The sequence below is a fragment of the Acomys russatus genome, chromosome 18 (assembly GCF_903995435.1).
Source record: "Acomys russatus chromosome 18, mAcoRus1.1, whole genome shotgun sequence".
NCBI lineage: Eukaryota > Metazoa > Chordata > Mammalia > Rodentia > Muridae > Acomys > Acomys russatus.
In genome coordinates, this window is record NC_067154.1 from 42,835,084 (window position 1) to 42,862,285 (window position 27,202).

The 27,202-nt window shown below is 41.3% G+C and overlaps 1 protein-coding gene across 8 annotated transcripts in view; it reads left to right on the forward strand.

Moving 5' to 3' along the window:
* Nucleotides 1-26,958, forward strand: part of Lmo7 (LIM domain 7) — a 206,240-nt gene extending 179,282 nt beyond the window's left edge. For 2 of the 8 annotated variants that reach the window (XM_051160925.1, XM_051160927.1), the window contains 16 exons: nucleotides 4,350-4,464; nucleotides 5,601-5,762; nucleotides 6,871-6,977; nucleotides 7,910-7,970; nucleotides 9,585-9,641; nucleotides 11,475-11,500; nucleotides 11,780-11,884; nucleotides 12,435-12,527; nucleotides 12,926-13,350; nucleotides 14,133-14,198; nucleotides 17,409-17,461; nucleotides 19,686-19,899; nucleotides 22,992-23,285; nucleotides 24,083-24,191; nucleotides 25,461-25,563; nucleotides 26,838-26,958. In XM_051160925.1, coding sequence (XP_051016882.1) covers nucleotides 4,350-4,464; nucleotides 5,601-5,762; nucleotides 6,871-6,977; nucleotides 7,910-7,970; nucleotides 9,585-9,641; nucleotides 11,475-11,500; nucleotides 11,780-11,884; nucleotides 12,435-12,527; nucleotides 12,926-13,350; nucleotides 14,133-14,198; nucleotides 17,409-17,461; nucleotides 19,686-19,899; nucleotides 22,992-23,285; nucleotides 24,083-24,191; nucleotides 25,461-25,563; nucleotides 26,838-26,860 — 2,013 coding nt within the window. In that variant the 3' untranslated portion in view covers nucleotides 26,861-26,958. Of the gene's footprint in view, nucleotides 1-4,349; nucleotides 4,465-5,600; nucleotides 5,763-6,789; nucleotides 6,978-7,909; nucleotides 7,971-9,584; nucleotides 9,642-9,789; nucleotides 9,832-11,474; nucleotides 11,501-11,779; nucleotides 11,885-12,434; nucleotides 12,528-12,925; nucleotides 13,351-14,132; nucleotides 14,255-17,408; nucleotides 17,466-19,685; nucleotides 19,900-22,991; nucleotides 23,286-24,082; nucleotides 24,192-25,460; nucleotides 25,564-26,837 lie in introns of those variants that run through there. The other 6 variants (XM_051160920.1, XM_051160924.1, XM_051160926.1 and 3 more) reach the window with 5 other exon arrangements.
* Nucleotides 26,959-27,202: the final 244 nt, after the last annotated feature.

Consider the following 27,202-nt stretch of genomic DNA (forward strand, 5'->3'; position numbering starts at 1 on the left):
ATTAATTTTCTTAGTGTATATGATTGATTCTGGTTTTCATTAGTTCCCATTAGTGGTGACATGGAAATTATAATTCAGCAATTCTATGAGAAATAATTCATATTCTTGTGATTCCAGGTCACTTTTGTCTGTTTTTAGACAATTAGAGTCTCCTTCTGGCTCATCAGTCAGACAGCGTGTGGGACAATCTCACTTTCAGTGGGTCCTTCTGATCAAATTGTAGCCAATCTGAGGGAAATGCTTTTAGCTGTAATGCTGACTTGTTGATGGATAACTACTATTTTCCCTTTTCTGTCACAGACAATGGAAACTACTTGGGTCATTCATTTCTTAGTCATCGGAAAACTCTAGGTTTCCCTTGATAAGTTATATTTTTGTACCATCTAGCTGAAAAATTTAATTCCCCAATTTTCATTCTGTAGCTCAGGTCCTTTGTACCATACTCACTTGGCCTAAATTTTGTAGAGAAAGTTAAGAAATTAGAGATCCTCCCTGAAATCCTTGTTGAGTAGCTCATGCATGTTTATATGTAATGAATTGTAAAGGTGATTTCTATTCACCTGATTTAATTGTTGTCTCTGAGGTTTTCTGCCCCCAACTGCTGGTACCCCACAACTAGGCCTAGTCTAGGAAGCTTCTAGCCTCCAAACAATCTTATCTATGCCTAGAATTCTTTCCGCCCCTAAGACTTACTGATGAATAAACCCACCCTTTCTAGCTCATTCTGAACTCTTGCTGCTTGGTTCAACTCAACTGTTCTGGCTCAAACTCCTCTCCCCTTAGCTGACTGATTCAATCTGGCTTCTCTGTCAGCTTCTGACTGAATTGCTTTGCTTGACTTCATTTAACTTTGGCAATCTGTTTTACTCTTCTGGCTCTTTCTCATTTTCTGGCTCGTTCGGTCTTCACCTGTGTCTGGCTTTTTCTCTCTTCAACCCATCTCTGTAAAACTCTTCCCGTAAAACTGCCTCTGAATTCCACAAACTGAACTGGCACAAACTTAACTTCAGTGCACTGCCTCTCAACTCCCTGACTCAACTGAACTGCCTGAATGGAACTGACTAGAATTCAGAGATCAGCATGCGTCTGTCTCCTGAGTGCTGGGATTAAAGGCATATGCCACCATGCCTGGACCTAAGCTTTTCTTAACCTGAAACTTGCTCTATACCAGGCTGGCCCTGAACTCAGGTATCTGTTGCCTCTGTCTCCTGGGATTAAAGGCAGCTACTCCAGCCAGAGTAGCCATGTTGCTGGGTTAAAATTCCTCTATAAGGAGTCTTAGGCATAATTGAGTAATTCAGGAACCCAACACTCCACAGCAATGTCCTAAAAATTTCCACAATTTTTAGGTGACACTACTGGGAGGTGACACTACTGGGATCCTGTGACCTACAACCTATCATCTACTTTAAATATTGTGTTTGTGTGTGTGTGTGCGTGTGTGTGCGCACTCACCGTGTATACATATATATAGGTTTTGGGAAGGATTGTCATTTGAAAGTAGGGCTTCAACCATGAAACTCTTGAAAACTAATGTCAGAGAGAGAAAGCTCTGTTACACTCAGTGCCATGCACAAAATAACAGGGGTACCCACAGAGATGCACCTGTAATTATCCTTGCATTGCCCTTTTTTTTTTTTTTTTTTTTTTTTTTTTTGGTCTGTGTACTGTCCTGAGTATGGACATGACAGTCTGCCAGCATGTAGCCACAGCAAAGCCATCTTCCTTGTTAGCAAATTCTGAGAGGTGGGTATCTGGTCTTTTATTTACCATGCTCAGAGTTGTCTTCATTTTCAAGCTCAGAACAACCTTTTGTTAACAATTTTTCTACTTCACTGTAACCGAGAAGCTCTTCTCTCTGTGGCTAAAGCTCATTCTCCTTTATCCTTTTTTTGGGAGAAAAGGACAATGCTCAATTGCAGGCTCCCAGAGAGCGTTTTTAAAATGTAGTTTGAGACCATTTATTAAAACACCATCTCATCTTTTATTCTTCAACTAATGAAACCCCAACAAGGGGACTGTGTAACCCAGTATTTGTCTCTCTGTCTTTGAATGACAATAAATTTTGTGCTGCTATTAGCTTTCAGTCAGACCTTTGTGTGTATGGTAAAGATGACCACTTATTTCCACTGAGTCCCTTCTCATTTAGGTGTGTGGTGGTTTTGGCTAAGAAGTAGAACCAAGCTGTACCTTTCTCCAGTCTATTCTCAGCCAAGTTTTATCACCTTCAGATTGATGTTCAGCAAGCTCATTAATAAGGCCTGTCACAACAACATCTGGATGCTTCTATTTAGGCTGTCTTTCAAAAGGCTTCCTGGTGGAAACTTCATGCTATTAGCTACATTTTTTTTTCTTGTTTTAGAACTCTCCAGAGCCACTTTTGAAAGGTTACAGTTATTAAAAACAGGAATCTAGCCTCATTCATCTTTGTTCTCAGTATCACGCCTTCTGCCGAGGCCATGCACAATGAGTGGATGTTGCACAGTGAATAACTAAGCCATACTATGGTGCTTCCATGTGCTCATAAGGCTTGGCACATACCTGTATCTGCCTTCCTTCCCTTTCTTGTAATTCTTATACATTATACAGTTTTTCTCAGAGTTTTGCCACTTGAATCTTAAATTTATTTTATGGCTCGAAAAAAGGCAGGAAGCTTATTACTACTTTGGTTAGCCCTAGGTTTGAGTTTAATTGCCAGATTAAAATGAAGAATTGGCAGTCTGTGGTCTGGAAAGTAAAGTAGCTTTGGGAGTTTTTTTTTTTTTTTTTTTTTTTTTAAATATGTGTGAGCTTAGGTTGCTTATGAATAGAAAACAAAGAACTAAGACACTAATTCGATAAATACATTGTGGTTTATATCTGTTGTTTACCACAAATAAGGTATATGTTAAGAAAGATGTTAAAAATTTTAAGTGTGTGTGTGTGTCTCTGTCTCTCTCTCTGTCTCTGTCTCTCTCTGTCTCTCTGTCTCTCTGTCTCTCTGTCTCTCTCTCTCTCTCTCTCTCTCTGTGTGTGTGTGTGTGTGTGTGTGTGTGTGTATCTGTAACTCATAGCATGCATATGGGGGGCAGAGAGCACCTTGCGCAAGAGTTGGTTCTCGCCTATCATATGAGGCCTGGTGACTGACCTCAGGTCCTCAGGCTGATTGGTAAGTGCTTTTACTTGCTGAGCCATCTTGCTCGTTAATGAAAGGTGATTAACAATGGTAGCTTACTGTGAAACTGAAATTTGGTTTAGAAGATAATTTAAAAAAGTTTTGGGGGCTGGAAAGATGGTGCAGCAGTTAAGAGCACTGCCTGCTTTTTCAGAGGACCCAGGTTTAGTTCCCAGAAGCCATATAGTGGCTCAGAGTTGTCTCTAACTCTGCATCCATGAGGCACACACACATACATGAAGATAAAACATCCATCCACATACAATAAAAATAAAAATATCTAGAGAAAGAAAGGAGGGGAGGGGAGGGGAGGGGAGAGGAGAGGAGAGGAGAGGAGAGGAGAGGAGAGGAGAGGAGAGGAGAGGAGAGGAGAGGAGAGGAGAGGAGAGGGGAGGAGAGGAGAGAAGACGAGAGAAAAGAAATATATTCTGGGCAGTTGAGGGTTTGTTTTTATGTAGTATAGTAAGAGGCGTGGAAGTAGAGTTCTACTTTCCCAAGATGCTATTGTTCTTGGGCTCTGGTGGGTACTGATGATGCTTCAAAGGAGCCATGATCTGGATGTGTTTATGTGCAGTTTCTCTAAGATGAGAGGGAAGAGTTTTGTATTTTGTAGCATGGGCATCAGCAATGTCTTTGCCTCTGTATCCCATTAAACCAGTTGAGCCAACAAATATGCCCAGTGAGCCAGGCCTGGTCAATTCCAGGTAGATTACTCCTACTGACCGCCGAGGCTACATCTATGGGGCATTTGCCTGCTTCAGCTACAAATGCTTACTATTGGAGGCAGATTGTGTTCAGCATACTGTCTGTCATTTTAAAAGCAAATAATTTACTCTTTTTTGTTCTTAGTGGTGAATAAGTAAGTGGTTTGCAAATTAGACACTTGGTTTTATGGTGAAAAAAAAGTAGCCTAGACTTTATTAATGGCCAACCTGTTTGTAGGATTATATTAAAATGAAGGAAAACATTGGTTGACAAAAGATTTGCCTTACCTCATTTTAACATAAAAGACTACTCCATGATACAGATATAAATGAAACTTTTATCAAACCCAAGGAAGAAGGTGGGAAGCTGCTGTTTTGTAATGAACTAATGCAGGTGTGCCTTGGTGCAACGTCCCGTCTCTCATGGATAGGTTTTCCTCCATGTGGGTGCCAGGGACACCTGATATGAGCGTTTCATGTTTTACTTTCAGGATCAGTTCAGCGATATGAGAATCAGCATAAACCAGACGCCTGGGAGCAAACTTGTCTTTGGGTTTACAGTAAAATTTGATTTTTCTGGGATCTTCGTAGCATCAGTGGAAAAAGGTAAACCATAGACCTGACTATATTGCCCCGCCTTCTCTGCTCTGTGTATGGGAAACTAGAAACAACTTGGTTTGGAATGTAGGGGGAGGGGGCATGTGGGAAAGATACATTTCAGCAGAGGCAACAGGTGATGTTTCTTTCCTGAGGATAGCAGTTGCCATCACAAATTACATATTGTTTATTTTTCTTTCCTAACTCGTTTTAGTTTTGAAGAGTGTCCGTTTTGTAACCCTAGAGAATTTTTTTAAAAAAATTCAATTTCTAGAAAATCTAACAAGTAATATTTATCTGAAGACTTAGTGTAAAATTTCCATAAATAACTGTGTTTTCTGATAAATACAAACAGGCATATAAAAACCAAAATGGGGTTTGTTTATGTTGTTGTTTGTAGTGGCTTGACCCAAGCGTGTCACACATGCTAGGTCCTCTGTCCGTGGTCACCTCCAGCCAAGAACGATGTTTTCTAAGTATTGTTGATATTTTATTTGTCACTTTTTATATGTTCAGGGTGTTTTGGGATGCTGCTGGACGATTGCTTCCCCCATAGACAGGGTTATGCCAAGGGAAACCCAGAAACATCTAAATATACCCTCAAGGTTGAAAATTACAGTGAGATCTATTCTGTTTGAGAGGAGGTCGCTGCTTACATATTTTTATTTTTCAAAACTGTGTGTTTACATTGGCTCTTTCTTTTAAATTTCAAGATTGTTGTAATCATGGTACTTTAGTTTTAGGGACTAAATGTAGTTTGAAGGAACTCTTTTTTCTTTTACTCCCTACCCCCAGAGTGCTAAATGATGCTCAACTGAAGAACATTTCACATTTTAAATTAAAAAATATTTGCATTTTAAATTTTTCCTTTGGGGAGTTTTTTTTAATTGGGGAGTTGTTTTTTTCCACTTCTTTTAATGTAAATGAAAATACAGAGTATGAAGTAAATAGCGTCCTTGGTAGGTCATGTAGTGTAGAGACTCAGGTATTAGATACATTACAAGCATTGGTGTTTGCTTCTCTACTGGAAGCAGTAAGAACTAGTTGATATGAAAAAGCCATTCTCTTTAGTTTAAGAAACAACAGAGAGCAGATTGTGTGTGTTTCTTTTCATTTGATTATTTCCTTTACTTTACATTGTTTAGGTAGCCCAGCAGAATTTTCTCAGCTGCAGGTAGATGATGAAATTCTTGCCATCAATAACACCAAGTTTTCATATAAGGATACAAAAAAGTGGGAGGAAGCCATGGCAAATGCCCAAGAAACTGGAAACTTGGTGATGGATGTCAGGCGCCATGGAAAGTCAGGTGAGTTCGTTTCCCACTGTGCCTGGCTTTCTAAATAGGGCCACCCAACACTGGCAAATGGTCATAACAACTGGCTTTATTAATCCTCTCCCTATCCCCTTGTGCTTAGCTTTGTGCTTATAATTGTTTTGTCATTGTGTTGGGACAAATCATGAACAGTAGCTCTGAATAGTCTTTCTAAAAATGCTTCACTAGCCAATCTGCTGAATTCTATACCATTTGACTGCTTATGTGACTGATCTCGCTGAATGTAAATGTCAACCAAAAGCCAGTGTACATGTAGCTGGGAGCCACGAAGCTGAGCATTAAGAATGGTACTGTGAGGTAGGTAGTGGTGGTGCATGCCTTTAATCCCAGCACTTAGGAGGCAGAGGCAGGAGGATCTCGGAGTTTGAGGCCACTTGGTCTGTAGAGTGAGTTCTAGGACAGCTGGGGATATACAGAAAAACCTTGTTTCAAAAACAAGAACAAAACAAAAAACCAAAACCAAAACCAAAACAAAAAGCCTAACCAATGAACCAACTTAAAAAAAAAAAATCAAATAAAACTAACCAAAACAAAAACCAAGTAAAAGAAAGGCAATTCCAATATAATGTTCTCTACAGTAGTTAATTGTCCTGCTGTCATCGAGCCCACAGCAGGACATGTTCCTGTTGATTCTTATAGCATTGGAATCTGCTTTTTCCATCTTTGTGTTTGTGTGTCATAGGTGATGGCTAGGAGGGAAGGGGCACCAAGTCTCTCAAGACCCACCAGGTTTTGGTTTTGGCATATAACATGTAGTCCTAGTTTAAGGAAAGAATCAGCACATTTGCTAGTTTTCTCATTACTACCATGATTTTTTTTTTTAACCTTTGCATTTTGGGAAGGTGGTCTGCTGGTTAAAGCCCTAAAGTCTCCATGTCATTTTCACACTACCTGATTCATCTGTCTGACTGTATGTTTTTTATCTGTACATTCAGTAACTTTATTCTTTCTACTTCACCGTCTATATGTATTCATTACTTGATCTTCATGTGCCAATCAGACTGGGGCAAAGACCAACCTTCCTTGCCATTTATACGGCATAAAACCCTCAATCTTACCAGTGTGGCTACCAAAATTATAGGTTCACCAGAAACAAAGTGGACTGATACAACGTCAGGAATTTACAACACAGACAAGTCTTCAAGTCTATCGGTAACAACTGATTTCTCTGAAAGCCTTCAGAGCCCTGTAAGTAGAACAAAGTAACAATAGATACTGTATATGGGAAATGCAGTGATTTTATGAGATAGTTTTGATACTATATAAAATGTAAATGAGGTTATACTTAATAAAGTGTAGTGTTACAAATATACATTTTTATTAGTAGCCTAATTATTGAGTTATGTAATGGCAGCATCTCTCCATAAGGTTGCTCTGCAGGTATTTCTCACCAGCCTTTCATTATTACAAGCACCTCTCAGATCTGTGTGAATGAGAAATAGCGATTGTGGAAAATTATATGCTATAAATTATCTATGTGTTCTGTAGTCTACTGGCATAGTGTGCACAACGAAGCCTCATGAAGCATTTAATTCTTATGTGGGTGAATCTGATAGGTTGGACTGCATGTTCGATTAAGGCCTGTAAATTCCATGAATTGGTTCAAGAGCTCAATACAGAAAATTTCAAAATGTTAAAGCAATGTTTTTCCATACAATTTTTGAAAAACAATTTCTATTTCTAATTAGAATTGTTCATTTTAATTGGTAATTTAAGCTTTGAACTGAATAGACTTATCTAATATAAAAAAGTATTGCTATATTTTTGAAGGAAAGATTCAAATGTTAAAGATCATAAATGCCTGCTTCACTACTCATAAATATAATCCAAATACTTATAAATATAATCCAAATGAATGAATGACCATTTTCTGTTATTCTCTTAGAATATTAATGACTGATTAAACTTATGGTCATTTTCCCTTTAGCTAGTCATCGATCCTTTTATAAGTATTGGAAAGTAATGAAGTTTTTTACTACATGTAAGAAGCTGGGAAGAATGAATCAATATCTTGAGAAACCCCATCTTGTTTAAAGATATTTTTCCCTAATGAGAGATGTATTATTTAAGCTCAAATTCCAATAGGAGAGAATGTTAATTAGCGTTTTCCCCCTTTCCAGTATACTGAATCCAAAGCAATCAATGGAATTCATGAGGAAAGCAACACCTTTGATTCAAAAGGTAAAGGCCACTCTTAAATTGCTTCTGTTTGTTCCACAGGATAAGTCTTAGCTCTGAAAATCTACTATAATAATTAATGTCTGTAAATGAGAGAAAACAGGATGCACATGAAGTTTAAAGCGAGATTAGCAAGTCAATGTGATTGCAGCCACTGCCAGTGTGGAATGATTCGGGAGCTACAAATGCAGACTTGGCAGCAAACATAAATGTAGAGCTCTGGGCACCTGGGTGCCCAAGCCAAATAAGAAGAAGAGGTTTTCCCAGAGCCAGCAGCTTCCTGGCTATGGAGTGTTGGCAGAAAGATCTTCATCAAACACAAAATGATGAGGTTTCCTTTCCCCCCATCATTGGTCATTGTTCTAAAAAGGACAAATGTGCAGGGAGCTGATCCTGACAGAGTCACGAATGGGAGCAACAGTTTAGTTGCTAAAGTCTTGATAAAGAAGCCAGAGGGTCCAGGACAGTGTTTCAACTTTCTCTCCTTTTGCCTTGACCATTCAGAGACAATTTAGCTCCTGAATACTGTGTGCTATTCCCTAGGCATATGCGAAAGAGCTTTCAGGTCCACATGGGCAGCGAAGAAGCCAGAATAGGCTGAAGGCGCAGGTCTTACAGCGTGAGGCCAGGCCTCCTGCCGTGGGGCTGTATTTGCTTTGGTGACTTTAAAGACTGTTGGGCAGTTTGCAAGTATGTTGCACAAAGCTGACCAACAGTTATGAATTTGCCTTTCCTCAATGATTATTATCATTGTCCCTTCAATTCTAATAATTAGACTGTAGAACTGTTGTTTCCTTTATCAACAGAGCTTTAAAATAAACATTGCTGATTTTCCTCTGTGATACTGAAATCTACAGAACTCCAGTTCTGTTCTGCCAGTGGCCTAGGCAGTAGAACCAACTCATAAGACACCTACATGGTGACTGAGGGACCCTATGCAGGGCATGGCTACTTGAGGACTACGTAGATAACTGAGCATCACTCACAATCAGGTGATGTTTACTATTCGTCCCACAGTCCTGGGGCTGATCTGTGGGAAAAGTCAGATTATGTTTTCTTTTTCTTTCCAACTAACCTGCATTAAAAAGAAAATAAGACTTAAACTAGCATTTTTAAGTCCTTAAATACCACAAACTATTCTAGTCGAACATACCTTAATTTTTACATTTGTTTTTACTTGGTCATTCCTTGTGTTGTATTGCTTTTGTTGTCTTCTTCTCCAGATACTTTTTGATTTTTCCTTCATCATGCGTGAAAATGCCTTGGTAGAGATAACTTTAGCTTGATTGACCTGAGCAAAAAGTGTTAGTTTCTGTTTCTTGGAAGCCTTGAGCGCTAAGCTGTTGGTATGGCTCTCCTTGCTGTGAAAGTACAGTGCTATCTACTAAAAATAGTTAATAAAAGTGTGTGTTTGTTTTACTAATTTGAATGTAGTATAGGCTGCTAAATATGTGTGCCTTGCCTTGAAATGGTCTCTCTCTTCAGTAGCTACGTATTTTGTTATTTAAAAAACAACATTGCTACAGATTAGAAAGGCGTATGAGGTGTCACAGAATTTATCGTCGGTAAGAAATTAAAATGAATGACATGGTATCTATTTTCTTATTTCTCAACTAGCCTCAGAATCCATTTCTTTGAGAAATTTAAAAAGGCGATCACAATTTTTTGAACAAGGTAAACCGTAAAGCCAAACTATTCCTGGGCTCTCATGACCTCGTCTCACTTGTAACTTCCTCACGGTCTGTGCTTCTGGGCACCAGTCTCCTTCCATCTTGCTCTTGTTATGATCAAGCAACGTAACCCATCTCCGTTCTTTCCCCAGGATCACCAGGCTTTTCTTACAGCTCATGGGTCTACCTCTGTGGTAATGGGTCTTTGCGTGTCCTTTGTCTAGCTCTCAAGGTGTTTCTCTTTTAACCTTGTGAAAAAAAAAAATCAAAACAGAACCACCAGAGCACTGAGCTGCTGTTAGACACACGTGCTTTCCCACTGGGTGTAACAGTAAGGAATGAGGAATTTCACTGTCAACTTACTGCTTCCTGTCATTTGCACAGCGTTAGCTTACACCAACATATGTTCAGGCAGACTTACAAACATCAAACAACAAACAACAACAAAAGCTCCAAACCAACCTCTTTTGGTCACTGGAAACACTGTTGTTGAAGGGCTGATAATGGTGACTCTGTTGATGTCAGAGGACATTCAAAATAAAGAAAATCCGGTTGCATCTGAATCCTGGAGCATTGAGAAGCCACCTATGTTGGTGTAGCTGCACGGGCTGCCTCGTGGGCGATGCATGCGGCTTGCTTCATCTTCACACTTGTCTGATGCTCTCTCTTCTGAACCTGGTTCCCACTGTGTTGTGCTCTGGAGAACTTAAAAGCAATGTCTAACATTTTAGTTGTGACATCACAGGAGATTTTCCGTTGCCATCTAAAATGTTACTATTTCATTACTATTAATGAATTGTGTCAGAATTTGCTTTATGATACCCACTGGGTTTGTGTCTGTTGTGTTTATTATGTAATGTTCTTAAAGTAGATTAAGTTTCCTCTCAGACCCTAAAATAGAGTTTATCAGCTGTCGTTGGTGCTTTTGATTCATATATATACATATTTATTTTTACTAAGATCACTGTTTTCAATGGCTATTCAATTGAAGTGATAATACTCACCTAACTCAATCAGGTTAAGACAAAATAATTCCTTGTCTTTATTCTAGTTTACTCTCACTTTTCTTCAGTGAGACATTTTAGGGAAGGACATTTTCCCAAGTCCTAAAACAATGTTCTTTAAATAGTTATATAAAATTCAAGGCAAGCCTGGGCTAAATAGTGTCTCAAAATAGTAATAAATTAGCCAGGAAGGGTGGTCTACACCTGTAATCTGTGCACGTGGAAGATAGAGGCAGGCGGGGTCAAAGTTCAGTCAGTGTTTTCTACCTCAGTGAGCTTGAGGTCAGCCTGGGCTTCATGAGTCCCTGCATTAGAAAATAACAACAAAATAAAACAATAATACAGTGCCTGCTAGCTTCCACACCAAGCTTGGGTACTTGGCTTTTAAATATCAGAAGAGGAAAAGATCTCTTGAACTTGCTTTTTGCCATTTGTATCAATTAGAAAGCCGCTTGTAAGCAAGGAGACTTGGAAAATGGCTGATGTCATGTTTGGTGACTATTCGCAGTAACTAGGTTTGGGAGGCATTCTTGTTTGCGTCCTTTCGCTCTGTTAAGCGGAACTCACGGACACGGTTCAGTTCAGATCAGTGTCGGCGTTCTTCTTTAGAGTCTGAGGCACCAGCGGTTTCCTCTGGTACTAAACTTGAGTTTGGAGGATGAGTACAGATGGAGCTGGAGGAAAATGATTCATAAATAGCTGTGTTACCCAGAAAGCTGGTATCTTCGGGATCCTGGCAGGGACAGCTAGAGAGAGAACTCCCTGAAGATATTTTGTAGAGACAGACTCACGGTGTGCTTTTCTTTCTTCCTTGCCCATGCGCTGCAATGCAGGAAGCCCGGATTCCGTGGTTCCCGATGTGAGTATTAGACTTCCGTAGCTCGGGACACGGAGGGAAGTTTGGTGGGGCTAGGTTACGACACAGCGATGTTTCTCGCATTGTTTTAAGATGCGTAAATGTTGGTCAGGTTGTAATATTCCAAGCTGGGAAGACTGACATTGAAATGGGAGACCATGTCTTCTCCATTACGGTTTAAAGCCAGCGTGAGATGAATAATTGATGAGCGTGGAAGTAGATGACTAAAGGATTTTATGTTGTTCCGTTGTTTATGTTCTCTTGTTGCCACAAACTGGTTAGCTTCCGGTTCCAACCCTCAATGCCCCGAGTCGCTGGGCATGGGATCAAGAGGAGGAGAGGAGACGGCAGGAGCGGTGGCAGAAGGAACAGGATCGTCTGCTGCAGGTAGCGCCACATCGCCTGGGTGAACAGAAGGCTTAACTTTCATTGCTCTCTTCCGGCCAGTGCCAACCAGTGTTGAGAAACAAGCTTGGGGTTGGGGGGGGGGGGGGGGGGAAGCAGAGCTAGGGCAGCAAACTCTTTTGCATATTGCGTGCACATTTTGACCTTTCCATTTGATGATTAAAAAATGTTATGTCCTATGGATACTTTGGAGACTGGAGGGGCACAGTCAGGAGTGTGGCTCAGACAGTGAGCACTTGTCCCTGCCAGCTGTAGATGAGGTCTGTTTTGCCATCAGTCCCCTTATCCTAGCCAGAGGCCTTGAGGAGTTACATTGACAGTAAAGCACATGGTGTCGTTCCGTGTGCCTACTCTTTCCTGACAGCTGCATTTTAGCTTAATGCGAGACCTCCCCGCGCCAGGGACTAAATCCTGACCAGTCACATGAAAGACTGACATGGAGGTTTAGAGATAGCAAAGTTGTTAACTGAAAGAATTCTTTTTCCCATGAGGAGGCGACGTTGACTAACTATTATGCCTTATTTCCTCACAGGAAAAATACCAACGTGAGCAGGAGAAGCTGAGGGAAGAGTGGCAGAGGGCTCAGCAAGAGGCGGAAAGAGAGAATTCCAAGTACTTGGATGAGGTAGCATGAATGAAGAAGCCTTGTACCCTTCCTGCTCCGTACCTTGTTGGAGCACCATAGCCCATTTCCCCAGACACACCCCAATGCCCAGGCACACAATCACTCCTGTAGCTCTTTGGAAAATATATTGAACTCTAGTATATTAGAGATTTGCTACGCTAGTTGAACTTTTCTTCTAGTTTTTCTGATGTAGCATCAAGAAATTATTCCATAAAGCTGGAGTGGTCTTTCTGGTCTGCCTTAGACCCCATTTATTCACACGGTGTGTATTTTAGTGCTATAGCTATCTTCTTGGAATTCTGGGCTGCTTGCCATTAATCCCACCTACAGCTGAGTCTGTGCAAGATGACAGAGACACAGATGGCGACACTTGTTTCTTTCTTTTACTGGCTGCTTAGGAGCTGATGGTCCTAAACTCCAACAGCATCTCTCTGACTTCCCGGGAGCCTGTGGCCGCCACCTGGGAACCCACCTGGAGTGAGGGGTCCAAGTCTTCAGACAGGGAAGGCACCCGAGCAGGGGAGGAGGACAGGGAGCACCAGGAAGACGATGCTGCTGGTGAGGACCAAAGTCAGAAGCTGCAGGAACAGCGCATGCTTGAGCAGGAGAAAAAACGGAAGGAGCAAGAGGCTCAGGAAGAGGAGGAGTTCCGGAAGCGGCGGGAAGCTGAGGCCCAGGCCCGGGCCCAGGAGGAGGCGGAAGCCAAGGCACGGGCAGAGGCCCAGGCCCGAGCTGAGGCTGAGGCGCAAAAACGAGCTGAAGCACAGAAGCTCCAGGCAGAGAGGGAGCGAGAAACTTCCGTCAAAATATACCAGTACCGGAGGTCTGTCCCCATAGCTGAAGAGCACCAAGGAGTTTCGTGGCTGTGGCTTTGTTTTGTCTACCCCTGTATGTCTTCCCTCTTCTGCCTTCCTTGCTTTGCACAAGTGAATCTAGCAGTTCAAAGGGGCCTTTAAACCACAAACACTATTGTGTCACTTGGATTCTCTCGGCTCTTGCATTGCTTCCTGACATATTATAACGCCATCAAAACTCCTTGTGAGCTCTATCTTGGTCTCCTTTAGGCCTTAGCGGTCAGGCTGTACCTCTTGTTTACCTGTCTTCTGTGTTTTCCTCCTGTGAGAATTCCAGCACCTCTGCCTTGGACTGCAGTATTTTCTGTTACCTCAGGAAACGACTTCCCTCCCATGTGTGGAACCCACTGCTTTGATGTAAACTACCCTGACATCAGCATCTTAGCCTTTCCAGAATACCCAATTCTGCCTCCCTACCATTTCTTTCTATGCCGCACTAACCTACATTATTTTCCTGTCTACGCCAAAAAGATGTAACAAAGCAGCAACTCTTAAAAAAAAAAAAAATTCTGTAGCCCTAACCATTAACAGAATACAGAGCTCTCTTCCACCCCAGTGTACACTTACACAGTGAGTGACCGAGTGGACGTGTGATTAGCGAATGCATAGAGGTATGTTTGCAATAGCAACTAATTGAAAGGCTTGCTAGCTCTTAAGCCATAGAAACCTCACATAGAGATCACATTATTCCTAAGGTCAGGGAATGTCTTAAAGTTTGGCATTTTAGTAATACATTTTCCTTACTTTTTAGGCCCATTGATTCCTACGATCTACCAAAGAGAGAGGAAGACTCTTCAGGGTGGCTTCCTGCTGACAGGTGTGTGGACTATGTCGTTTCACTTGGGTGATCCTACTTGGCATCGGATGACTGTTCTTTATTTCAACTAAATGAGTTGTAGAGGCTGCTGTAGCCCTTCATCTTGTGGAAAACAAAGAAAACCTGAAGATTATTCTTTGTATCAGTCACTCTTTGCTGTGTAACAATTTCCTTTAAACTGAGCTTTATGAGTTCATAGGCCAGCATTCTGTGGTTGCTTGGGCTTGGTCACACATCTGCTTTTAGTGAATGGTAGAGCTAACTCAGTTTTGGGGAGGTGGTGGAAGTATTTGGGGAAGTGCAAGTGACTGTCTTTGATGTCCTATACATCAGTGGCATCTTAATGTATGGGGGATGGGCAAAGAAGAAGTAGAAAGTGAGAAAGATAGTCTCCAAGACACCAGAGATCCAAGTTATTGATCAAGCTAAAGCTGAAGGCTGCTTCCAGCTGGAGCGGTGTTCAGGTGATTTGTGTTTGTAATCTCAGCACTCAGGACTCTGAGATAGAAGGACTGATGTAAGTTCAAGGCTAACCTGAACATACAAAGAGCTCAAAATTAGCCTGGACTACAAAGCAAAACCTTGCCTCAAAAACAAAACAGAAAAAAAACCCAACAAAACCAGAGAAACAAAAAGCTGTGTTACTCTCCTTTTTTGGTCACTCAGTGCAGTGTTTTAAATTAAATCCTTGAGATAGGCTCTCAATAGGTACCCCAGGCTTTCCTGAAGCTTACTATGTAGCCCTGGCTAGCATTCTTTCTTCCACAAATTTCCCAAATGTTGGGACTACAGATGTTTGTACCACCTTATCCAGGAGACCATTTGGTTTAAAAGGGCTTGAAAAGTGGCGCAAGCTTACCTAAAAATGATTATGTTTTTAGGACATCTGAGAAGAATTGTGACCTTTCTCATAGACAGTATGATGAGAATCACTGGTCACGGTAGGAGGGAAAAATAGGATTCCAGCTATTAGAAAAGTATAGTTTCCTAAGCCTTAATATTTTCAAGTAGCCAAGGACAATACAGGAGGTAAACTTTAAACCCCTTCCCAGATCTAGCCAATGGTCAGAATATTCTCCACAGTTGAGTGGAGAGTGGGATATGACTTTCTCACGTGTTCTGGTGCCTCACATTTGACCATGTCCCCTGGAGGGGGAGACCTGGTGGCACTCAGAGGAAGGACAGCAAGTAGCCAAGAAGAGACTTGATACCCTATGAGAATATACAGGAGGAGGTAATCCCCCTCAGGAACAGTCATAGGGGAGGGGAATAATGGGAAAATGGGGGGGGGGGGAAGGAGGAATGGGAGGATACAAGGGATGGGATAAACATTGAGATGTAACAAGAATAAATTAATAAAAAAAAGTTTCCCACTTTTGTATGTAAAAAAATAAAATAAAAGCTGTTCATTGAAAACAAAACAAAACAAAACAAAACAAACAAACAAAAAAAATAAAATAATGCAGCTTTGAAATCACTAGGGACTGTTGAATAGCCCGTCTATAAATAGACGTTCTGTAGGATTATTAGCCTCAGCTTGCTGAGCTGAAGTGCTTCCTGTAGGATGGCTGCTTTTTGTTTGTTTGTTTGTTTACTGGCAACCAGCGTGAGTGACAGGGCTCAGAAGACAGAGGAGGAGGAGCATGAGCAGTAATAACTAGGTAAGGATTGGACTTACAATACCTAGAGAATTCAAGGCCAGCCTGGCCTACAAAGCAAGTCCAGGAGAGCCACAGCTACACAGAGAAACCCTGTCTTGAAAATACAAAAACAAAAACAAACAAACAAACAAAACAATACCTAGAGAAAAGCCTCCTGATAAATGTCCTGATTGTGCTGAACCCCCGAGAGAAACTAGAGATCACCAAAATGCCCCCTTCCCTCTCGTATCATTTTATTCACTTTACATAATTTCTCAGTACATTTAGTCCCATTTTTTTATATGTGACAAAACAGAAGCTTACATAACAGTTATCTAAGAGCCCCAAGATGAGAAAGGCTAGGAGTCACCCTACCTCATCAACTTTCTTCAGGCATTGCCCATCTGCCTAGCACAAAGGCAGTGAAAAGCTAATTAAGAGAGAAACCAAAGCAACAGAAACCAAAGGTCAGAATTATGATTCCAGCATTTGGGAGGCAGAGCAGAGGTGATCTCTCTCTCTCTCTCTCTCTCTCTCTCTCTCTCTCTCTCTCTAGATATATGTGTGTGTGTGTGTGTGTGTGTGTGTGTGTGTGTGTGTGTGTGTATGTGTGTGTATGAATTTATATATATATATATGTTAGTACTATATATAATACATAAGATATGATATATTTTATAGGCATCAGGGAGTACAGCCTAACATCTGGTGACAAGTGTTTTCTTTGTATTTACAGATATGACTATTGACAGATACAGCTGTCTGCCAGCTGTAGCCCATTATCTTGCATTATAGGTTACTGCATAGGATGCAGATATACATTGTATGTACATATGTGCATCTGCATATGTTATTATTTCTGAAGTTCAGCTAGTTTAGTAGAATGAGTGTGTGCTAATATAGATCTGAAAATGGCATTTTCAGAGTAGCCTGCAGAGTAAGTATGCCTTATTACCTGTTTGGAATGCCAGGATAACATTTGGCAAATGGATGAATGATCTCTGGCTTCCTAATGCCTTTGGCATCCACATCTTGATACTGGTCAGTGTGGAGGAAGCCGTACAGACTGACTCTGGGTGGTCTGGTGCCTGGTGCTTTGTAAACCTAGCAAAACTGAAATCTGGCTGGAGCCAGCATGGGCAGAGCTGCCGGGCAGTCTCCATCCTCTCAGGAGGGAGAGAAGGTCCCAGCATGTTTATCTATTTCCAGCATGTCTTCTGTGTTCTGTTAGTTTGCACAATTTTGAACCTATTCCTTTATTTGAGAAGAAACACAGATTCCAAAAGATATAGGGAATAAATCATCTGCTTAAAAAAAATCTTTGCCAGTGTTTTGGCTCACGCCTTTAATCCCAGCACTCAGGAGGCAAAGGCTGGAGGATCTCTGAGTTTGAGACCAGCCTGGTTTACAAAGTGAGTTATTGGCCTACACAGTTAAACCCTGTCTAAAACACACACACACACACACACACACACACACACACACACACACACACACCAAAACAAAACCATCTTTTCTGAAATAAAATTAAAAAGTTCTTAATAAGACATATTTATATATTCTGTTTTAGGAGTAAATCAAAATCTACTACAGAACTAAACGATCCCTCTATAGAGAAAAATGGTAAGTGTGATTTTTGTATTTAAACTTTTATTTTTTAAAGCACAGTTGCTTTTTGCTATGAACAGTATTTTTAAGTGCAGGACACTTTAGATTCATTAGTATTAGATGGTTAACATGCTATTTTGAGTATCTATAATAAAACAACTAGGTGCTTATTTTGGCTTTCTTTGTAATAGAAAGAATCCTGCACTGGGGCATTTAAATAACTAAGGAAATATGTGGGAAATTTGCAAAGAAAAATGCTGACACAGCTTTGCACGGTAGGCTTTATTTTGCAGCTAGTGAATGAGAACAGAAAATAGAGCAGAGGACGTAAAGATTGCAATACCTGTTAATGGCAGTAGTCGATGGCAATAAGCCCAAAGTGATAGGGATTTGTTTTCATCTCATGAAAATCATTTGGAGCTTGGAGCTTGATATAAATATGGTTCTTGTTACCCAACATAACTGAAATTACATGAGTAAGGAAAAAGCCCTAAGCAATAAGCATCATTTGCACAGGGTTTGCATAAGCAAATTATTGGTCAGGTTTTGTACATGAAGAAGGGATCAGGTGGGGATTGAGGCAGTCAGACAGGCTTTGGCTCCAGCCCTTCACTGACAAGCCTCTAAAGCCAGCTATTTCTGTTTTTAAAACGAATAACTAATAATAATAATAATAATCTGTATTTATTGTGTTATCTTTAAATTCCTGAGAAGGAGTTTTTATAGGAAAAGCCTCCCCCCCCCCCCAACTTTTTTTTTTGGCCTGGTGGTCTGGTGGCAGCTGGTTCATATCTCTGGTGAAAGCTCATAGAATTAGTTTCCATTAGGATAGGTGGCAGTATTCTCACTCCTAAGTAGGCTCTCCTTCTGCTTTAGTCCCTATTTAACTTGCCAGCATTTCGGACCCACCTTCCCTTTAGGAAACACAGCTCTAAATATTTATTCTCTTATGTCTTCACTCAGCAGATAATGTGGTCTAATGTGTCGTCCCCACCCCCACCCCCCATCCTCCACCCTGGTCTTTGGATCTTTCCTATTTGAATTTCCTAGCTCTTCTGCCTTGAACTTGACCCTAGCTCTTGTTAAAATTATAGATTAAGTACAGTTGTCTTACGTGACATGCCTGTAGCCTGTGCTGTTTACACTCTACTCTGAGTGAAACCTGGTTGCCAGTGAAGTGCTTGTGACCTCCTGAAACAGCTGTTCATTCTTCTGTTTTGTGACTCACCTGAAGAGTTGTTAGTATTAGCTTTCTTCTCTTTAGTAGTCCCAAGTTCTTGAATGAGCAGACATTAGACTTTATTACGTATTTGATGGGATGACTTGGCTATACCATTAAAGTACTTTTAAAAATGAAAAATGTTTTACTTAAACCGTGAGCACGTCGATGTTGTTATTAATGCACTGGGTGTAGGTGTGTATAAAAATGTTCTTTTGTGGCCCTGCTCGTTGCTTACTTGGAAGAAGTACCTAGGTAAGCTAAATATTCTGAAACTGTGGTAATAACATGAATTTAGGGAAGAAAACAAAATTCCTTAGTTAAAATTTCTTATCTAGACTGAAGCAAGGATGACATCTCCAGGCTGTGTGTATTTTACATAAACAAGACATTAGTCAGAAAACCCTGGAGATGGAAACTGACATCATCATCATTAGTCAGCTCAGAGTTATAGTAGAGTTCTATAAGTTTCTTAAAATGCAAACAAATGTGATAATATTATGGACAATCATTTTTTTCTTGTTCACCGGGGCCATTGCAGTTGCTGAACAGTCCTACAGTGTGGTCATGACTTATTCTGCAACGTATCCCATGAACACTTATCCCATGTCAACTAGAGCTATATGAATTTGTGTTGTTTCTTCCCACAGAGAATATACATAAAGGAAAATTCCATTTCCCTGTAGACTTTTCCTATGAGTGCACTTGTTTGAAAGATGGAGGAACTTGATGGACATTTCATAACTGAGCATTTCTGGGATCTGTAGGGGGTTTTTGCTCTTGCAGGCAGCCATGATTGTCTTCCTGTGCTGCGTACCGCATGAGCAACGCTTCATGTGGAACTGGAATTTCTAGGAATAGGAGGCAGCTCATTGTTGTCTGTCCTCCAGACATCTCCCTGAGATGGATGGTGTCAGTCCATACGGACAGCATTGGATGAACTTGCGCTGTCATTGGAGGCTGGTCCACTATCATTTCTTGTGTACTTACACTGAAGCGCTTGGTATGTTCTTGATGTAGGAAGCAGCAAATACTCAGACCGAATTGGGACCACTAGCTTTTCACAGAGGAGCACCAAGAAGGATCAAGCCCCCTCAGGAGCGGAGTTAGAGAGACAGCAAATCCTTCAGGAAATGAGAAAGAGGACATCTCTCCACAATGACAACAGCTGGATCCGACAGCGCAGTGCCAGTGTAAACAAAGAGCCCATCTGCCTGCCTGGGGTCATGAGAAGGTATGGTGGGGCAGGCCATGCTCACTCAGTGTGTGCTGTGAGGCGGATGTCTCATCTCTAGGCCTTTCTTTCTTCCTTCCTTCCTTCTTTCCTTCCTTCTCTTTTGAGAGAGAAGAAAGGAGGAAAAGTCACTGAGTACTGTTTCATGTCAGACACAGTCAGTTGTGTCTGAACCATCTCATTTAAACTGAGCGGAGAATGTTTTGACATAGGCACAGTCACTCTGTCTTTCTATATGTAGAAACTGGTTGAGGTGAGGAAGCCAGCTGGAGCAGATCACATCAGGAATAGCTTCTAATTCTGGATGTGGAATTCTGAAATGGGATTCAGATAATTGATACACCTTGACTCTTTGCTGTGCGTTGAACTTGAAGAGGACAAACCTACTTATGTTAATAACGAGATTAATGGCGAGGTTCAAATCACGAAAATTGTGTTCAAACACACACACACACACACACACACACACACACACACACACACACACACACACACACACAAGTGAAAACCTACTTTTTGTTACTTCTTAGCTGGTAAATATGCAGATACAAATTGGAGAGAGTGGACAGGCATTTAAAGAGGCCCTGTCTTGGCAATCGATACGGCAGCTGCTCTGTTGGGTGTTCTCTCTGACAGCTAGGCTATCGAGATTTATTTGCAACATGTTTCAGATAAAGAACTAATGGTTTCAATATACAAATAGCTGCCTTAAAACCCTCAAGTAAATGCCAGAACTTCATCTGTGTGTATCTATGTCTACACATATCTGTGTCTGTATCTAAACTAGACATGATGTGAGCAAATAGTTCATAGGACACAGAAGCAGAATCAGTAAACATAAAAATCAATACCAGTCTTCAAATGACAATGAAATGTCCTTTTGCTTATGAAATTGCACAGCATTAAGACATTGATTTAACCCAGTACTGGCAATGCATAAGAAAAATAAGAATTCTCTTTTCTAACAGTTTTAATCATCTTTACATGGTAAAATAAACAAAAGTGTACATTTCCTTACCAGTGTGCTAGCTTCTGGAGTTTAAAGAATAATCATACAAAGATAAATATAAGGGTGCATACTATTGGCAATTGTGAAAAACAAATAAAACCAAAATAATCCACACCACTCCTCCCCCTACTTCCACTGTTAAGAGTACTCCTAGTTAGGTCAATAGTGCTATAGCACTGAGAATACCATACAAGTATTAAAAAGTGTGAGATGCACTGTGTACCACCACCTCAAAAGTTAAGGAGTGCAGTTCTCTTTACTTAATGCATGGAGCAAATTTTGTGTGTTCTTTCTCCATTTAAACACGCATACTTAATTTAAAAGCATAACTCCTCTCCCAGCTGTGATGGTTGCTGGTTTGTTCTTGGCCTGCAGCTGGCTTTGACATTTGAGCAGCCATAGATCTGGAATCAGTAATTATTTTTTTCTTTTAAATAAAGCAGGGTAGTAATGGTTTAGTAGCCCCCACAGGTCTCTGTCACATATTCGTTGCTTCCTTGATGACTCTGACCATGTATAATGCCCATGGGCCACGTATGTCTTAGCAGTAGTCTGCACTTTTGGTGACCCTTCCCAGGAGACCCACCCTTGGGGCCCAGGCAGAGCTCTTGGTCTGTAGTTCCTTCCCACACAGTGCTGCAGCTGTCGCGGGATATGGCACTCACACTCATGGGGCATCTTTCAGAAGATAGCTCCCAACATGAAAACGCATATCACGCTCTGTAAATAGCATGTGTGCCGATGCCCTGCTCTTTCAAGTAGCCACACGGTCAAACCCAGAGTCAGTGGAAGAGGACTGGACAGGAGAGTAGATACAAATGGTTCTGGGGGAACCATTGACATGCAGTCTGTCACACGAAGAGACAAGAATGTGATTCAAGAGCATATGTATTAGGTGGTAAATAAATTATTTTATTTTTTAACTTTCTTAAAAATTTTTAATTAAATATTTTTTATTCTTTACATATACATTTATATTATTACATATATATAAAGTTATTTTAAATTCTTTTAAAAAAATAAAAGCCATATTGTTCCCATTTTGGAATCATGCTACATAGTACATCTATTTATAAACATCTATAAAGATATACATGCGTGTGTAAGTATTTTCTTGCATATCTGAGAAAAATCTATAAGAACTCACAATTAAAGGTTGTTACTTTTGGTGATTATGGGAGGTGTAGAAAGTACAGGAAGGAGGAATCCTTGTCCATCCATCCTCAGAATAACCTTCTGTGTTTCTTGACTTATTATCTGTGTTGTGTATCTCTGGTATTGGAATGATATATTACTTACAACATTGGGCTGAAAAAAACCTCTATTGTTTGCGCTTCTGGCAGGAGGAAACTTTTAAAGCCACTGCCAAAATCAAGAGCTAGGAAGCCGTGCACACTTCCGAGATAGCGCCTGTAAAAAAGCTAAATCCTGTTTTCAGGGTGTCCACAGCTCAAGGAAAGAGGTTGTGGACTGTTTCTGTAATGTGGACATTGAGCAGTTGCTGACACATAGGACTTGGAGTGGTCAGTGGGAGTGGGAGGTAGGCGGACTTTGCAGGAGAGTCATGTGGACTTTGGTTTAAAACCAGGGCCTCATCCACACACTCCTGGTTTGGTCAAAGTAACTTCTAGGAGATTAAAAACAGCTTTTGTATAGTGGTTTGCAGATTAAGTTAAATACATCTGTGAAAACGTCTAGCTTAATACTTATTTTGTGCTTAAAATGTATTTTCTGGTTGAATTTTAAAAGACTGAGCTTTATAAGTCTAAATTGCTGAAGATTTAAGGAATGAGTGAGTCCTAGTATTAGCTTGTGCTTAAAATAATATTTTTCCCACTTTGATACTTGGTGTTTTGTCCCAAGGACAATGCCAGAGACGGTTATTGAAATGGGAAACGTCACAGTGCCCCTGGTGTAGAACAATTTTATTGCTAAAGGTAATCGTATATATAGCTGGACTCAGTTTAATTGCAGCCTAGGAAACATATAAGGTGGGTCTTATATTGACCCCACTGATGCGTCCCATGGATATAGTCCAGTAGAATGACTCCTGATTCTCCTGTGACGCCTGCCTATGTTTCAGAGGGGAGTCTCTGGACAATCTGGACTCCCAGAGGCCTGGCTCTTGGAGGCAGTCCCCTTGGCACAGCCAGCCTGCGGGAGTCTATGCCTCCTCCTCTGTCCAAGACTTCAGTCGACCGCCGCCACAGCTGTTGTCGACATCAAACCGTGCCTACATGCGGAACCCATCATCTGCTGTGCCGCGTCCAGCTGGTTCAGTGAAGACCATCATCCCAGGCCCTGCCACCCCAGGGTCTGCCTCCCCACGCAGCCAGTCCCCTTCGATGTCACAGCCAGGCTCGCTGCTACGTAACAGGTGAGGCTCCTTGTGTCACCTGTCCCCTTGTCTTCATTTCAAGGACATTCCTTCATCAAAACCTCCCCCAGATCATCCAGTAAAGAAGAAAAACAAGTCCTCCTGAGTGCATGAAATTTGGTGTTCTTGTATCAAAGCAGTTGAGAAGGTTTCTTCTGCCTCTGTCTGCTGTCTGCCTAGTGTTTACAGATGTCTGGTAAAGGCTCTGGAGACCTTCAACATGTCTGCATGTGGCCAGGCTCTCTGTTGCCTGTGCTTTTGGTCAGTGTCTCAGCTGGCAGATTTCTCTGAATAGATCACCATGTGGCATCACCAAATGATACAGTGGCTCATGAATGCTTTTCATATTTATGAGTGAGGGCGGTATTATGAAGTGTTGGGCTTTTAATGGCACTCTAATAGAAATTCATTGGAATGAAGTATGAAGAAAGAAAAAAAGCATGATAAAAGGGCTGCATAGTCTGGCCAGTTTTAAGAAGCTAAATTAAAAAAAAAAAGAAAAAGAAAAAGAAAAAAGAAAGAAAGAAAAAGAAAAATCATCCTGTCGGTTTGATCTTGTGTTTGGAGGCTTGGGTTCTTGTGTCTGTTACCTAATCTGCCACCAGGTCCCATTGAGATAGTTCAAGGTATAATGAAGGCATGCTTGATTTAGCTGGCTGCCGAAAGTTTTTCTCCCACAGACATGCAGAGCCTTTCTTAAGGTATCATCATTGCTGCCAATGCCGAGTGTGACTTTAAATGCCAACCCTGCACAAGCACAGGTGAAAGCCTCCATTCCGTTCTTGTTCCACATCTAGGTCAGTGAGTGGGAAGCGCGTGTGCTCCTACTGTAATGCCATTCTGGGCAAAGGAGCCGCCATGATCATCGAGACCCTGGGTCTTTGTTATCATTTACATTGTTTTAAGGTGAGCCTGAGCCAAAGAGCTTGCCCGGCCCATGATGCTTTGCTTGGAGAGCGCATGGCTTCTGTGAGCCGCTGGGTTGTAGACGTGCCACTAACAAGCTTGGTGCTGCTGTCTGTCAGTCTGTGCTATGCCAGAGTCACAAAGTGCTTGCTACTGCTTGGTTCTCGAACCTGGAACCTTCTTGTAAAAAAGGATGCGCTATGCCTGTTGTAGCTCTAATCTGCTAGGATTCGATAAATAAAATTTACGGTGCATAGTGTGTTCTCGCGCATGCCGCCACGGGTAGACTTAAAATTTAATTCCCCAGTGTTATTAGCAGCACAGAGGCATGCGCTTATCAGTGTCTGAAGGATAGCTTTTAATGGTGTCTGGAAGGAAAACCACTGCAAATATTTTTTAAATTGCACAGCCTGTTATAACTGATAGTTTTGGTGGTGGTAGTGTTTTTTTTCTTTTTTTATTTATAGGAAAGGGTTTGGGATGTAACTCTCTGTTTTACAGTATCTGCCTCTAGACACACTTCAGGCTTAATTCTCGAGCTTTCCCTCAAGAAGAAAGTCTCCCCATTTCTGATCCTAGAATTCCAAAGTTAGCAGCTTGCTTAAGCATATGAATTTGTACAGTGTCCATGTAGGGTAGAACGAAAAAATAGTGCTTGAACACACACGTAGACACACAGACACACACAGAAACACATACACACACACATACACACATGCACACACACATCCATACATACACAGGCAAAGGGGGAGAGAGAGACAGAGATGAGAGAGGGATGGAGAGAGACAGAGAATACTGAAGTCCCTACACTTGACATAAGGCACCCTGTGGAATACTTACTCAGCTAGTGCTATGGGGATGCTGGGAGTGGTCCACTCCAGGCTAGAATGCCAAAACCCCAAATTGTATTTTTTCCCTATTTATTCTTGTGAATTAGTTTTCATGTCCTTGGAGCAATGAAGGCCAAATTTCTTTAAGCAAGTCATCAAATTGTTTTTGTATTTCTTTACACTCAATATATTAAAATGATCATCTTGGCTCTTAAAATTTGCTTTATGAATTCTTCGTGTCTAATCTAGCAAGCTTGATTTAAATACACTAATTGCCTTTTGGCCTTCCCCATCCCTTCTATTGGCTGTAATGTACCCAAGAGTTTACGAGCTGCTCCCCTCCCCCACTTCTGCCTATCTGATCACCCCAAGCACTTTCAAGAGTGCTCCAGGCCTTCTAGAGTCACCTAATTATGTGCGTTCTTTTGTCTGTCAGTGTGTCTCCTGTGAGCGTGACCTCGGAGGCTCCTCCTCAGGAGCAGAAGTCAGAATCCGAAACCACCAACTGTACTGCAATGACTGCTATCTCCGATTCAAATGTAAGAGAGCAAATCAGAGAGAAAATTTCTTGTCTTTTGAGGAGACCACGGGTTCCTATGCCTTTCCCTGAGCCTGCAGCTGCCTCCTCCTCCCCAGGTTCCCTGCCATAGGATCCTGGGATTTAGAGGTCATAGCCTGTCCCCTTCAAAGAGGCTATGCGATGAATCCCAGCTGCCTAGCAGCGAGTTATAGGGTTGAGGAACTGGAGGGGTTTATACCCAGAAATCGGGACGTTGACTCTGGTTTGCAAGGATTCTGGAAAAAACGTCTAGTGACTCACAGGCACACAAGAAAAGGTTAAGACAAGTCCTCTGAGCAGACTTTGATCTGCTTCCCAATCAAGGCTCTGGCTCTTGTCATCATCTTATTTCCCTTATCTAATGATGAGATCTTAATATATGGTTTATAACATAATCAACTTCAAAAACCATTGAACACAAGTGTCAGTTTCTGCTTAGGTTAATATGATTACACATTCATACATATATTTTTGAAACAGACAGCCTTAATTCTGTTTATATGGTGTTTTGATGTTACTGGACTTTAAAATTTTTAAGTGCTACTTTCTTTGTAAGCATGTGTTTGAGTATGACAAAGTGTCGGGTAGCACAACTCGGCCGTGCGCTGGGTGTGGCCTCAGCAAGACAAAGAGTTATTGCTGTATATGTTGTTTTGAACCTTGATGTTGGTAACGTGTCTCTTCCTTGTTGTGAAAGGGTGTTACCCTGGTGTCTCCACACCTATTGCCTTTGAACTCAGAGGTATTTATATGCCCCCCTATGTGCAGAGTGTTTGGAAGTGATTTGAACCCATCAACTCTCTTTTATCTGTCAGCGGCTTCGGCACCGCGCTTCTCTCCTGGTTGTCCAGGCCTTTCTGGGGTACTGACCCTGAAATTGGGAGACCCACAAGGCTGGGCATGGGGTCTTGCGGGAGTGTGTATGTGTGTGCACTTTTCTCTCTTCAATCCAAAGCCAAATGTAATTGATTTTTGGAATTATTGCCCACGCCTTTTCTCTCCTTCAGTACAAATAACAGAGAGTTGAAGTTTTGGGTTTTTTTTTTTTTTCACCCTCCTTTATTCAGCAGTTACTTTTTACTCTGTTTTACAAATAAAGAGCTGCAATTGCTTACTTTTATCCTAAGACTGAGCGGCAGGTAACTCTTCCTACCTCAGTGGGCCACTCAGCGATGACTGCTATGTATCCCCACGGGCTGGTATTCACGATTCTGAACCTGAGCACTTTTCTCTCTTCTCTCCTTGCCTGATCAGCTGGACGGCCAACTGCCATGTGATGTAAGCCTCCATTTGAAAGCACTGATGCAGATAGAAGAAGAGGTGGTGGCCATTGATGGACAACTATAAATACACATTGTCTGTTCTTTCCCTCCTTCTTAAAAAAAAAAAAAAATAACCTTTGCCTCGTTAGATGACAGGAGCATTGTAATGTTGGTAGGACCTGTACTTTTGTTGTTTATTTATAAGAAGGCAATTTTGTTGGGGGGTGCAGGGGAGAGTGCAGTATTTTCATTTTGAATTCAGCATCCTAAAAAGCACAAGTGGAGAAAAAGAAAACCCACCGAAGATCTTAAAGTACGTTTGAGGCCGAAGATGATCTAGTGTGACTCTTTAGTGGT